This window comes from Nannospalax galili, unplaced genomic scaffold (assembly GCF_000622305.1).
Source record: "Nannospalax galili isolate Female #2095 unplaced genomic scaffold, S.galili_v1.0 scaffold923, whole genome shotgun sequence".
Lineage (NCBI taxonomy): Eukaryota > Metazoa > Chordata > Mammalia > Rodentia > Spalacidae > Nannospalax > Nannospalax galili.
The window spans coordinates 576,569-591,626 of record NW_008349753.1 but is presented as its reverse complement, the minus strand read 5'-3'; the positions used below and the strand labels follow the sequence as shown (position 1 = coordinate 591,626).

General features: G+C 44.1%; 1 protein-coding gene across 9 annotated transcripts in view; it reads left to right on the top strand.

Moving 5' to 3' along the window:
- The window catches only part of Atxn1 (ataxin 1), a 470,135-nt gene extending 455,589 nt beyond the window's left edge, over window positions 1-14,546 (top strand). For all 9 annotated transcript variants that reach the window (XM_017801654.2, XM_008847057.3, XM_029570390.1 and 6 more), the window contains one exon: window positions 13,440-14,546. In XM_017801654.2, coding sequence (XP_017657143.1) covers window positions 13,440-13,970 — 531 coding nt within the window. In that variant the 3' untranslated portion in view covers window positions 13,971-14,546. The remainder of the gene's footprint in view (window positions 1-13,439) is intronic.
- The last annotated feature ends 512 nt before the right edge of the window (window positions 14,547-15,058 follow it).

The following is a 15,058-nucleotide window of genomic DNA, read 5'->3' as shown; positions in this document are numbered from 1 at the left end:
TGTGTGTGTGTGTGTGTGTGTGTTTCAGGGTGTTTAGCCTAGCTTTGCTTTTTTGTTTTGTTTTGTTCTTTGTTTCTGTTTGGGTGTTGCTATCCAAATCCTGTGCATTCTAGGTAAGTGCTGTCCCACTAAGCTCCATCCTCTTCCCTCTCCTCCATTTTTTTTTTTTTCCAAAGCCTTTGCTTTTCTGCCTTCCAGAACAAACTTGATCATTTTTATTGGTATCGGTAACCAAAAGTTAAAAGTGTATTCAGGAGAGATTTTACTGAGTTCTGGCTAACCAGCACATGGATATAATAGGAACCAAAGCTGTGTAAAACAGAGGCAGGGGTCTATGTTGGTGACTGTGTATTATGTGTGTTATATGTGTGTGTGGTGCATGCACATGAGTGTGTGGGTGCGAGAGCCCATGTCTCCCATTTGGAGGTCAGCAAGGACATTGGGTGTCTTCATCTATAACTCTCTGGCTTATTGCCTTCATATAGAGCCTCTTACTGAACAGGAAGCTCTGCTTTTAGACCAGGCTGGCTGGCCAGCAAGCTCTGGGGATCTGTCTGTCTCCACCCACCAATACCAGAGTTACATGATGCTCAGTCGCATCTGCATTTTATATGTGTGCTGAGGATTCAAACCCAGGCCCTCATGATTGCTTGGCAAGGGTTCTCACCCACCAAGCCATGTCCCTAGCCCCTTGGTGACTGTTTTTATGGAGCTGAATTCTTAACTTCTCTGGTCAAAAGATGCCTCCATTGTTGTCTGTAGGAAGAAAGCACTTCTGCATGTTGGTCACCCACTGTCTTTGTGGCTTTGCTGGGCCCTGCACTGCTCTGCCAGTGAAGAGAGCACCTTTGCATTCCCCCAGTGCTATGGGGAAGGTGAAGGGACTTCAAGTTTTGCTCCCTGTCACTGTGTTTATGGGTGGAGCATCCTTCCTCTTCACGTAGTCAGGTAGCTCCTGCTCTGTGTTTGGTGAAGAGAGCACCTTTGCATTCCCCCAGTGCTATGGGGAAGGTGAAGGGACTTCAAGTTTTGCTCCCTGTCACTGTGTTTATGGATGGAGCATCCTTCCTCTTCACGTAGTCAGGTAGCTCCTGCTCTGTGTTTGGGTCTGGGAGCCCCACAGGACAGCAGATTGCTTCATTTGGGCCTCACTCCCAAATAGAAGCCACTTTGAGTTCCCCAAGTGTTCAGCCTTGGGGGGGTCAAAGCTTGGGGGGAGTTTCAATCATGGGAGCCAGTATGATTCCAAAGAGTGGGCCAGGTGGTGGTGCATGTTTGTAATCCCAGCACTAGGGAGGCTGAGTCTAGAGGATCATAAGTTTAAGAAGAGCTTGGGTTACAGAGTAAAACACTGTCCCCCTCCTTCAAAAAACAAGGGGGGCTAGGCATGGTGGTGATGCAAGCCTTTGATCCAAGCGCTTGGAAGGCAGAGACAGGCAAATCTCTATGAGATGGAGGCCAGCCTGGTCTTCAGAATGAGTTCTAGGCCAACCTGGGCTTACAGGGAGACCCTGTCTCAAAAAGACCAAGAATAAATAAATAAATAAATAAATAAATAAAAATAATGAGTGCAGTACTAATAAAATGTTTTAAATTTTAAAAAGAAAATTAAAATATTGAAAATAAATAAAGAAAAATTTTAACAGGAAGGAAGAAAAGGAAAAGAAAAAGAAGGAATGAGTATCACAGCACGGCCTGGGTAGGAAGCAAGTTAGTGACAGGGAAAATAGACTGAAAAATGCCTCAAGCCAAAAAGTCTAAGTCTGAAGCTGTCCTCCTCTACCCTGCAGCCCTGGGGCCTGGAGCACTCTTAGGTTTACTGTAGGTGACTTTGACCCTGACGAGAGGAGTTTTGCTTTGGAAAAGGAAATAAAATGTCGTGTGCCCTATAAAGAGTTAATGTAAAGAGAGCCAGCGTGCTAAAGCCCAGCCAGAAAGCTGAACACCTGCAGTGAACGCAGGCAGCAAGCCACTTTCACTCACTCCACCCTCATGCTCTGTCCCCATGCTGAGGCGGGACATCATTCTCACCTTCTATTGGGAAATCTAAACTTCCACCCCACCAAGATCAGCATGAGCACCCCTGTACAAATGGGGGTGAGCTCCCCATCTGCAGAGAAGTGTCCCATTAGAGGAGCAGTCTGCCCATCTCTGTCTATGCTCCCAGGAGTCAGCTTTTCTGAAGAGTAGCTGGGATGCGCCCAGTGGAGTCATAGAAAAGTCTGTCTTTAGAGTGCTCCAGCCTGATGCTGTCTACTGGCTGTGGCTTTCTTAAATACTGCGCTCCATATGTGGTTAGGGCTGTCTGTCTCTTCCCAGATCCTCCCAGGGTGACTGTTTCCCTTACTTCCTTAGTGGCTCCTTAATAGTCAGTGGCATTTTCTTCTCCTGTCCTCCTGGTGGGTGGTTGTGCATGCTCCAACGGCTTTAGGATGCTGTACTCATTGTGTGTCGGCTGATGGCTTTTCTTTCATTCTACTATTTCTCAGTTTGACTGCTGTGGACTGTGAGTCATCGGTGGCAGCAGTATGCATTAAATGGATTAGCTGGAGCCTAAAAATAGTCCCAGCACTCATGCAAACAGTAAATAAGCCTGGAGAATCAGTCCCCTAGCTGCCAGGAGAAACATCCTCGGCCACATTTACCATGGAGGCTGGTGGAAAGGAAACCAAAAGTATCAGAAAGATAGAGGTCAGTGACCTGAACGAAGGCCCCATGCTTAGGTCTGTGCCCAGTTGTAGGTAATGCACTTCCTGTGAGTTCTGATGCCAGAGGATCCTGGAAACTGCATCAAACCACACCTGCGCGCGTGTGTGTATGTGTGTGTGTGTGTGTGTGTGTGTATGTGTGTGTGTGTGCGTGTGTGTGTGTGTGTATGGACCCCATGTGGTAGCAAATGCCTGTAGTCCTAGGTACTTGGGCAGGAGGATTGCTTGAGCCCAGAATTTGAAGCAAAGTCTGGGCATCATAGCAAGACCCCATATAAACAATAAACCAGAAGAACAGTGTTGTTCTTCAACTTTTATGGATCTAAGTGTCCCCAGTTAGATGAGCTTGTCATTCCTAAAGCCGATCCCTCAGACCATGGTTGGTATGGCTTGACTTTGTTTTGTGCTGTCTCACAGGGTAGCCCAGGCTGAACTTGAACTCATGGCAGTCCTTCTGCCTCAGCCTCCTGAGTGCTGAGATCACAACACAAATCACAGACTTGATTGTTTAAACTTTTATATTTAGAGGCTGGGGAGATGGCTCAGTCAGGAGGACCTGAATTCCATGCGCAGAACCCATATAAAATAGTTAGGGAATCCCAGTGCTAGGGAGGCAGATACATGCAGACCCCTGGAGCTCGCAGTCAGGCCAGCCTAACATGCATGGATAATTCCAAACTAGTGAGAGACTCTGTCTCAAAAACTAACTAAATAAAAGTGAACAGAGCCTGAGGAATGATACCCAAAGTTGCCCTCCAGTCTCCACATGCACACACACACACACACACACACACACACACACACACTCAACAAGTTTTAGGTTTGGAGAACATGGAACAGAAAACAGGGAGTTCACACACACATACAGTTTTTCCTATTGTTAAAATCTTGCGCTGGGAGCTGGTGAGATGGCTCAGTGGGTAAAGGCACTTGCCTCCAAACCTAACAACTTACATTTGATCCTTGAGACCTACATGGTGGCAAGAGAGAACCAACCTCCAAGTTGTCCTTTGGCCTCTGCATACATGTGCCTATACACATGTATACATACACACGATTTTAAGTAAGCAGACAAAGGTTAAAAAAATTTTTTTAAATACTGCGCTCATATACTAATCTTTTATGCCTGCACCAGTACCACTGCCCTGTCATTGAACAAAGCCCACAGTTTATGTTAGAATTACTCTTTGTGCCTTCTGTGAGTTTCAATAAATGTAGCAGGCCCTGTAACCAGCATTACAGTACCATTCAGAATAGTTTTACTACTTTAAAATTCTTTTATGTCTTTCCTGTTTGTTGCTCTCCCAACTCCACATGGCAGAAGGCTAGGAACCACCAATTTACTGTCCCACAGTTCTGCCTTTTCTCTGAATGTCATAGACTAGGACTCATACAGGATATAGCCTTTACAGACTGCCTTCTTTTACTTAGCACCATACATTTCAAATTATCCTCCATGTCTTTCAGGGACTTTGATAGCTCCTCTTTATTTCAATGCTAAATATGAGGCTGATTTCCTTTTGCTGTTGTCATTACCATTATTGACTTTTTAAAATGATCTTTAAATTTTAATTTGTACAAGTGTTTGGTTGCCAGTATGTTTATTAGTATGTGTGTAGTGCCTTCAAAGGCTGGAAGAGGGTGACAGAGCCAGAGCCAGAGCCACCATGTGGGTGCTGGGATTTGAACCTGGGCCCTCTGGAAGAACAGCAAGTGCTCTTAACTCTGAGCCATTTCACCGGCCCCAGCTTGTTTTGTTTTTTTTTGAGGCAAGGTATCACTGTGTAGCCTAGGCTATAGGCCTCCTGCCTCAGCCTTACAAGCACTAAGAGTACAGGTATGGGCTACCTCTGCTGACCTTCTGTGTGTGTATGTTTGTGTGGTACTGGGGCTTGAACCCAGGGCCTCATGCATGCTAAGTGAGCACCCTACCACTGAGCTGCAACCCTTGATATTGTTCTTTAAGGCATGTGGGATGGAAACTGTACAAACCATGCAACCCAGAATAGCACAGCATCAGCTGCATGGTCATTTAATGGACAGTGCCCTTCCTGGCCAGCCACAGGCCTCCTGATGGGACCTTCTTGCTGCTGGGTTCTGGAAGCCATGCTTTGCCATGTGAGGAGATGCAGCTTTATGGTGTAGGGTTTGTGTTCCGTGGTGTCCCTGTGCTAGGATGTGGGTTTCCTTGAACAACCAAAGACACTTCTACTGAAGGCTCAGTCAGGTGTAGCATTCGTGTGGTCAGATGTTTTAAATAGAATGCTCACAGATCCTCTCAGGCTTCACTGAAGAGTGTTGATGATTTTGATTAATAACTAATGATTTTTAACACTGGATAAGTATCTCGCTCACTCATCTCCTTCATCACCATGGGGCTCTCTGATTTTCTTCATGTTGTGAACGTAGTCCTGCAAACCATTCTTCAAGGAGGAGAAACAGACTGAACCTTCTTTAGAGTTAAAATAGAATCAATAATTCCACTGCGCAGGCACACAGGAAGTCCCGATTTTGTGATTTGACCTAAAGCAAGATTTATTCACTAAAAAACAGTTTCTGAGAGACCTCATGCCTTCCAGCTACAGACAAAAATTGTATGTATGAGATAGTGTTATGCAGAAAAAAAAAGTTTGCTAAAACAGATGCTCTTCACATTTGTGAAAACAGGGAGTCTTGTGAAGAAACAAGAGACATATTTAAAGAGCAGACAAAATTTTCTCCTTCAACCCTGCTTTTAGCAAAATGTACATATATGTGTGTATGTGTACACTGAGCCATTAAAATATACGATCAAACAGCATAAATACATGTGTTTGGATACAATGCTTATTGACTAAGTAGGAACTTTAGGTGATTTCACATAAAAGAGCTAAACTAATGTTAAATGCCAGTCCTTAGCCATGCTGGGAAGGCAGTACAAAATTATGATCCCCAAAGTGAGGCTGCATTGCCCTGTCTGACTTCCTCCATCCAGAAGGGAAGTTGGGGTGATGGTTTTAATGGAGTCAGTTGAGGGGACCACACAGAGAGGGAGGTAGATATGTTTGTTCTTAGAACCATGGTGAGCAGATGAGCTCACACACAGCAGGAAGAAAACAGGCGCAGTGGAGGAGAGGGAGTGATCTGCCCCTAAAAATGAGAGGTACTCCCTGCAAGCATCCTGCTCCCGTGGACTTGCTGTCTTTTGGGGGCTCAGAGACCATCCTGGAAAATGTTTGGAGCCCCAATAAGATGATGGACAGTCAGAAGAAAGGAAGTAAGGGAGGGAGGGAGGGTCTAAGGGAAAGAAAACAAAGTATAATTCTATGAAGTCATAACCAGCAGATCTCTGGGGGGACATCTATGGCCTGGCTCAGAAAGTTGCCTTGGGACAAACATATGTCCTGGAAAAAGGCATCCACCCTCACCCTGGGAGAGGGACCCTTGTGTTAGCTGGTGTTTTTTTTTTTTTAAAGTGGAGCTTCTCCATGACCCTAAACAGTGCCCTCTGCTGGCCACCTGCGCCCTTGCAGTGTTTTCCATATGGAAGGCAAACATGAACTATTTTTAGAATTTTACTGAGCACCTATTATACCAGGAAGCAGTAGACTCTGGGACTAGAGGTATGAGTTTAGGGGAAGAAGTGACACAGACAGTATGAACGTAAGTATCAAAATAGCACCCCAAAGTTGCAAGTGTCTTTGTAATTAAAACACCATCAGAGAGCAGTGTTGCTGTGTGCGGTGAGGAGGGATGGGAAGTAAGCCCCATGCAGGGCTTGTTCCTGGTGACTTTTCCCTCCAAGTGACATGCTGGCTTGGCCAGGGCACAGGTGGTGAATGTCGTGAGAAATGGTCTAGGCATCTATGGAAGAGGAACCCACAGAGTCGTCTATAATTGAGATGTGAGTGGTATATGAGACAACACAGAATGTACTTCGATTCCCAGGCTTTGACTTGAACAGTTTGAAGAATGGAGACGCCATTTATGGAGATGGGGAAGAGCAAGGGAGGCGGGGTCAGGAGTTTCTGTCACATTGAGGTTGAGCTGCTGATTAGACATCCAGGTGAATAATGCCAGACAACAGGATAGCCAGCGTTCTGCCTGCTTTGCCCTAGTGTGGAAGGTGAGAGCCTGTGTGTGCTGCAGTATGTGCCACATACAATATGCTCTCTTCCATGGTCTCTCATGCTTACCACATGTTTATTGCACACACACTGAAGTTTGTTGAAACCACAAAATCTACACTGTATCATCACGAATCCACAATCATTCACTGTAGGACAGACTCCCATGGGTAACAAATTCATGGAATTCAAGTCTCATCATTCTGGTATAAAGTGACATCGTGTCGAAAAATCACATTGATTTTAATTTTCAAACTGTCCCCATTGATAAGGCTCCTCTCTAAGGAAATTTCAGGCACAGACATGGTTATATATACTCCCATGGATTTCTTCATTAACTGTTAATAATCAGTTAACCTTGAGGCAAACCTAATTATAAGATAAAATAGATTTGTCAGGAATATTTCAGAGAACCTATTTGAGAAAGGTGCCACAAGATTTTAAACCTTTCCTCCCCAAAGAAAAGGAAGTTCCTGGTATGGTAGTACACACATGTACTCCCAAGATACAAGAGACCGAAGCAGGAGGATCACAAGTTTGAGGCTATCCTGGGCTACATAGTGAGACTCTGTCTCAAAAAATCAAAAACGGAAAAGCAAAACCAAAACATTTTTAGTTTATAAGCATTCAGACCAAAAAAAAAAAAAAATCACATTCTCTAGAGCATTCAGACTAATTAATGAATGAACAGAAAAATGGCATGTGACCCAAATTACCCAAACACTATCTACAGTAATGAGTTTATCGGAATGATCTTTTGACCCTGACTTGGCTTGTATAGATGAGCTGAGCATGCCCAATGATGACATCTTTCTCCAAGACGCCAGAAACTTGCTCCTCTAGAAAGAGGCAAAGTCAGAACTTAGGAGGATGGGGCCAAAGACAACCCTTTAACATGATAGAAAAGGATCTCAAAGGTTAAATTACATCCCATTATCACCAGGTCCCTTGAGTTCGAATTTCAAACACTTCTCTGTCGTTAGGCTCCTTTCATGAGTTTTTGGATAGCTGTGGATCATATAATTTTTAATTCTAAGGCCTGTCTTTGATGCTTGAGCAGGTGAGACACATGACTTCCAAAGTGTCTAAAAATATTACGTCCACTTTCGAGGTAAGCATATGAACTGGTAGCTATCTTTCTTGGCAATTAATTCTTTGAAACTGAAACTTTTCTTCATGTGTCTACAAGTACTTTGTTAACATGCCAAAGTCTTCAGCTAGATCTGTCTTCATCTATAGCTAGTGTTATTTTCAGCAAATAAAGTATTGACTATGTTGAGAAGAATCAGAGATTATACACCACCAGTAGTTATTGGGCCAGGAGGCCACAGACCATGCCCAGGAGCAAGGAAAGCCACAGAAGCCAATGTGTTTAGAAGCAGAACCTTGAACCTTGCATAACCTCCGGTTGTAGGCAGAAATAATTGGTTGTGGTGGTGGTTTGAATGAGGAATGTCATCCATAGGCTCATGTATTTGAACACTTGGTTCCCAGCTGGTAGTGCTGTAGGGGAGGTTATGGAACCTTTAGGAGGTGGAGTCTTGCTGGAGGAAGTGTGTCACTGGAGGCAGGCTTTGAGTGTTTACAGTCTCACCATACTTCCTGTTTGCTCTTTCTGCTTCCTTTGCATGGATGAAAATATGAACAGTCAGCTTCCTGCTCCTGCTCTCTTGTCATGATGGACTTAACCCCCTGGAACCCCAAGCCAAAAGAAACTCTTTCCTCCTTAAGTTTCTTTGGTCATGGTGTTTTATCACAGTAACAGCAGAGTAACTAATACAGTCATGAGTCTAGTGAATCTTATGAGTAATTTCTATTTACACTGCTTTCATAATTGGAAATTATATTAATTTTTTCATTATTGTGATAAAATATCTGACTAAAACAACTTAAGGGAGGAAACATTTATATTGGCTCACAATTTCAGGGGTAAATTCCATCATGGTAGGGAAAACTTGCGACTGTAGCAACAGGACCATGAGGCTTGTTCACATGATGCTGGATAAGGACACAGAGAAAAGAGAACAACAGCCCTCCTCTGACCTTTCCCCCTTTTCTACTCTTTTATTCACTCTGGATTCCCAGACCATGGGATAATGCCGCCCATGATCAGGGTGGGTCTTTCCTCTTTAGTCATTCTTCTTTGGAAATACTCTCACAGGCAGGCTGAGAAGTGTGTCTCCTTGCAAGTGATTAAAAATGAGTCAGGTTAAAAGCCGGGCATGGTGACGCACACCTTTGATCTCAGCACTTGGGAGGAAGAGACAGGTGGATCTCTGTGAGTTTGAGGCCAGGCTGGTCTACATGGTCCAGCTGGGGCTACAGGGAGACCCTGTCTCAAAAAGACCTAATTAATTAATTAATTAATTAATAGTCATGTTGACAATGAAGATATACCTTCACAGAAATGTAATTTAACGATACCCCTTTAATTTGTTCCTTCTGCTCAGTTTATGTCATTAGTGGCTCTGAAAGATTTGGGAGAGGATCTATGTAGTCTATTCCTCCATTTAGAACCAGTAGGCATCTTCATTGGATACTGTAACCACTCAGCACGTTTCACATGCAAATGTATAAATACAGGTTGAGCATCCCTAATCCAGAATCCCAAACTTTCTGAGCACTAACCAAGACTCAAAAAGTTTCAGATTCTGGAGTATTTCCCAATTCAGATTTTTAGATTAGGAATTATCAATCTGTAAAGTCTATCTGCCTATTCCAAAATTCCAAAAAGGTACATTCCAGGACAGGAATACTCAACCTGTCTGTCTTTCTCACACAATTATACAATTGTGTGAGATAATTGCAGATATAAAGTGGATACTATATAACAATCTTCTATGCCATGACACAAGGTTGCAATTTCAGGCCAGTATATCCCATTTACTTTAAGCTAGAGCCACTGCTTTTTGCAGTAATAGGAATGTTAAGCCATTGTAAGGTCTTTGTTCACATAAGATCATGAGGAATGGGAGAAAGGAAGTGTTTGGGGTCCAAAAACCTGGATTCAGTCCCAAGAGCTATAATATTAAGAAAATGATTTTATTGCTTATAAATGTAGTACTTTTCTCACTGGTATAATATATAAAAATGCTCTTGGAAAGCTTGAGAGTTTGACGACAAATAGTAGGCATTCAAAAATAAGTGTTAATTGAACATCTTTTATTTATTCTTCCATAATTTCATACATGTAAATAATGTCTCTTGATCATATGTACTACAAGAGCTCCCAACACCTCCTTCCACTCCCCCAGGAACCCCAACACATCCCCTTCCTCCTTCCTAACTTCTCTTTGTTTAAATTAATAACCCATTAGTCTGATTAGTTCTGCCTGTTGGAATGTTGAGTGACCTTGAGCAAGCAGCTGCAGTGAGTTCATGTCCTGAAGATAATATTTCATGCACTCCTATCTTCCGGCTCTTACATTCTTTCTGCCTCTTTTCTGAGATGTTCCCTAAACCTCGGCAAGGAATTGATACAGATATCCCATTTAGGGCTGAGTACTCGATAGACACTTATTCTCAGCACTCTGACCAGTTATAAGTTTCTGCATTAATTGCTGATCACTTCAGAGAGGTTAGAAAAACTTTAGCTCCCTTGACATGACTTAAAATAGCCCAGAGCAATGAAATTTCTCTCTAAGTACTATGCACTGTGATTTTCCCCTCTGAAAATACTTTTGTGTTCTATGGACCAATGAAGAAGTGAAGCCTAGTCATTCAAGAAGTCTATCTAGTGGACATAGCTCAGCGGTAAAGCACGAGCTTAGCATGCAAACCTGGCCTTCTCTTGAATTCATTACTCATTTTTCAAATGAACCCAGAGATGGAGTCAAGCCTAGGACTTGACTTTGTGGATGAACTATGCACTTGAGCTATCCGGCCTATAGTGTCTACCCTCAAAATCTCCAAATAGTGCCCATTCTGGGAAAGTTGTCCCTAGTTACCCTAGCCCTTAATGATGATGCACCCCTGAAATCCTTAGGGTGCAAGAAATTCTTAGGCACCTAAGCTCCTACCATATGCCAAGCCCCCTTAGGAGCTAGGAATATAGGGCTAAAAACATAAGTACCTTCCTAATAGAAGTCTCAAGCTTACTAGTATTTAGTCCTGTCCTGTGTGAGACTGTTATCCAGTGAGCTACTAAAGCCTATGACCATAGCTAGGCTTCTAAGTCACCTGCTGAGCCTCACAACTGAGCACTAAGTGGATTGTTTTAACAGAGACTTTCTATGGAGATAATACTCAGTTAAATATTTGAATGTTAAATGGACTTGGCACTTATCTGATTAGCATATGTCCAGCATCAACATGGTAAGTACAAACGCAACACCGGTTAGGAACCTCATTTATAGAGTATTCCTGGAGGGGGGCGGTTTGTAAACAAACTGATTGTTTGTTCCCATCCAGTCTGTGTGTGTCTGTGTTAAATAAAACTTATAGGAGCTAGAAAGATAGCTCAACTGGTAAAGTATTTTCCAGGCAAACATGAGGACTTGAGTTGGATCCCCAGAACCCATGTTAAAAAGCCAGGTGTGTAGGTGTGCGATTTTAATCCCAGTATGTTTTATTATTGCACCACCATCAAAATCACCTGAACAAATAGATGACTCAAATTAAGTTTTTAAGAGTGGGTCCGGATTCTCAGAGGACACATTTCCCCCAGCTATTAGAACCCTCTGTCTCCCAGAACTGTGCCAATGGATCTCTCTTGCCCCCTCAACCCGTGCAGATGGAGCTGTCTGTATCCTCACCTTGTGCCTATGGAATTTTCTCTGCAATCCTGTTTCTCCCTTTGTGTCCTTGGTTAGGCAACAGCCATAATTCATTCAAAATGATTTCTCCAGCTTCAATGGGGAAGTACAAGTTTAGCTCCACCCTTAATCTCCACAGACCATGTGGTCTTTTCATCCCTAGCTCACATTCATCCACGGTCAAGTGTCCTTCCCAACCTCCACTGCTTCCGACGCTCGCAGCACTTTGCTATGTTAACTCTTAAGCATACCCCACATTCATTCACTATCTTTTGGGGTGGAGTACCAAACTGAGGTTGCCAAGGAGACACCCTGATCATCAGATCCAAAAGTGCATGGTTTTGTTGGGGTTAATTAAAAGTCGTTAGTCCATATTATATCCATTTAAAGTCATTCCTAGATCCCAGCACTGGGGAGACAGACAGGAGGATCACTGAGCCTTGCTGGACAGACAGCCTTGCCTCCTTTATGAGCTTCCAGTCAGTGAGAGAACCTGTGTCAAAAACAATAGATGGGTGCAATAGTCATGTCATGTTCAGAGACAGCATTCATTCTTCCCCATCCCCCAGCTCTTATATTCATTCCGCTTTGTTTTGCACAGGGTTCTTTCAGCCTTAGTGGTGGAGGCTTAATACAGATGCCAGTTTAGGGCTGAGCACTCAATCTAATGTTCTGAGCACTTTGATCAGTGATGCTATTGGCAGTGATGGTTGTGGGGTGGGGAGGGGGAGGATCATTCTTTATTGAGCGTATGGCCACTGGGAGGTTTCCCATGTTCCAGTGGATGGCCTCACACCCATGCTCATGACTAGGCTCAGTGGGCTATCTGAAAAAAAGACATAAAGTTGGGAGGAGAGCATGTTGGGAGAATATAGGGGTGTTGGAGGGGGAATGGGAGTAGATATGATTATATTTCATTATATACATATATAAAACTTTCAAAAAGGGAAAAGGGGTCTGGGGAGATGGCTCAGCAGTTAGTAGCAGTCTGTTGTTGCAGAGAACCTGGATTTGATTCCCAGCACCCACATGGCAACTAACGACTGTCCAGTTCCAGGGAATCCAATACCTTCTTCTCACCTCTGCAGGCACTGCACGACATGAGTGCGCTTATGTACATACAGGCAAAACACTCATACACATAAAATAAAAATAAATAACTAAATAAAATAAATTGAAAAATAAACAAAAACATTTAATTCAATAAAGTTAAATTACCCAATAAGAAAAAAACTATGGGGCTGGAGAGATGGCTCAATGGTTAAGAGCACTGACTGTTCTTGCAGAGGACACAGGTTCAATTCCCAGCACCCACGTGGTTGCTAGCAACCATCTGTAGCTCCAGTTCCAAGGGAATCCAATGTCTTCTTCTGACCTCTGTGGGCACTGCACAACACAGGTGCACTTACACACATGAAGGCAATATACTCATCATACACATGAAATAAAAAAATAATAAATATGGGGCTGGAGAGATGGTTCAGCTGTTAAGAGCACTGACTGCTCTTGCAGAGGACCTGGGTTCGATTCCCAGCACCCACATGGTGACTATGAACCATCCTTAACTCCAGTTCCAGGGGAATCCGAAGCCCTCTTCTGACCTCCACAGCATTGCACAACACGGGTGCATGCACATACATGCAGGCAATATATTCATACACCTAAAATAAAAATAATAAATAAAATAAAGAAAAATAAATAAAATACTAAAAAAAGAAGAAACGGTGCATGTGACACTTAAGGTTGAACTCTGGCCTCCACACACACACATGCACTAAGTGCACACACATAAACACGTGTGCACAGAAAAAAACACAGGAGTTGATTCATGAGCTTCCACCCTTTTCCTCTCTTTGTCTCTGTTTCCACAGGTCAGCGTCGAAGTTTTGGTAGAGTATCCTTTTTTTGTGTTTGGACAGGGCTGGTCATCCTGCTGTCCAGAGCGGACCAGCCAGCTCTTTGATCTGCCCTGTTCCAAGCTCTCCGTTGGGGACGTCTGCATCTCGCTCACCCTCAAGAACCTGAAGAACGGTTCTGTTAAAAAGGGCCAGCCGGTGGACCCCACCAGCGTCCTGCTGAAACACGCAAAGACGGACAGCCTGGCGGGCAGCAGACACAGGTATGCCGAGCAGGAAAATGGCATCAATCAGGGAGGCACCCAGGTGCTCTCTGAGAATGGCGAATTGAAGTTTCCAGAAAAAATAGGATTGCCTGCAGCATCCTTCCTCACCAAAATAGAACCAAGCAAGCCCACAAGCACGAGGAAGAGGAGGTGGTCGGCGCCAGAGACCCGCAAGCTGGAGAAGTCGGAGGACGAGCCACCTTTGACTCTTCCCAAGCCTTCTCTCATTCCTCAGGAGGTTAAAATCTGCATCGAAGGCCGGTCCAACGTGGGCAAGTAGAGACCGTGCGGGCAGCGAGGCGTGGGCCTCCTTTGCCGTCTGTATCCAGATTACTGTACTGTAGGCTAAATAACACAGTATTTACATGTTATCCTCTTACTTTAGGTTTCTGTTCTAACCTTGTCATTAGAGTCGCACAGGTGTGTCGCAGGATACTGGTGCATATGCAATGTCTGTGAGTGTCTGCCAGGGAGCAGGTGGGTGGAGGGTGGTCAGAGCCTTGGCCATGGAGCTCCGGAATCCTAGGTGGCCGTGAATGTGTCTACACCAGCACCTGCCTACTCCAGCACAGACAACCAGAGGGCGTCAGTTCCCACTAGTTTCAAGAGCAAGTTTAGTGGGAAGGGACCCCACAGGGTTGTCAGGGTACATCCCTGTCGGGGTGCATGGGTGCCACGGTGTCGAGTGAGGGTCTCTTTTTCTCTGCCTCTGTCTGCCTCGCTCTCTCAGCGTGGGATTTGAGGTCCTGGGTTTCCCACATGCAACAGCAGGGAACCAGCTTCAGGGCATCCTTAGGGAGGTAGCAGAGAGCAGATGGAAAGCTAAGTTTCAAAGAACATGGTTCTCTCCAACATATTTTACAACAAAAAGCAACTTTTAATCATAGCTATATATATACATATATATATTTCCCCCTATGGGGCCTGACTGCACTGAGATTTTTGTTTTAAAAGAGCAACTGCCACATGTGGGATTTCGTTCCAGCTTTGCTAGTCCATTGAGGTTGCTAGGTGTCATGGTAGACAGGGAAGTCTCTGCTCAGGTGACTCCTGGTCAGGTAGGTGGCAGTGGGGGTGGGGGACAGAAGGAACATCTGCACTAGTTTCTGTGCAGTGTTAGGGAAAAAAAAATCAATCAGGTTATTTGCATTGACTTTGCTCCCAAGAGGAAAATGCAAGCTCCCCTTCTGTGACAGCGGCGGAAGCTCTCTGAGCTGGGCTTGCAACAACTTTTTGTCTTAGCTCTAGTACTGTTTCTAGTTCATGACTATGGACAACTCGGGTGCCACTTTTTTTGTTGTTGTTCCAAGTGTGATATGAGGAATTAGATCTTGAAGATGCTCATCTATTACTGTCTCTAAGCATTTA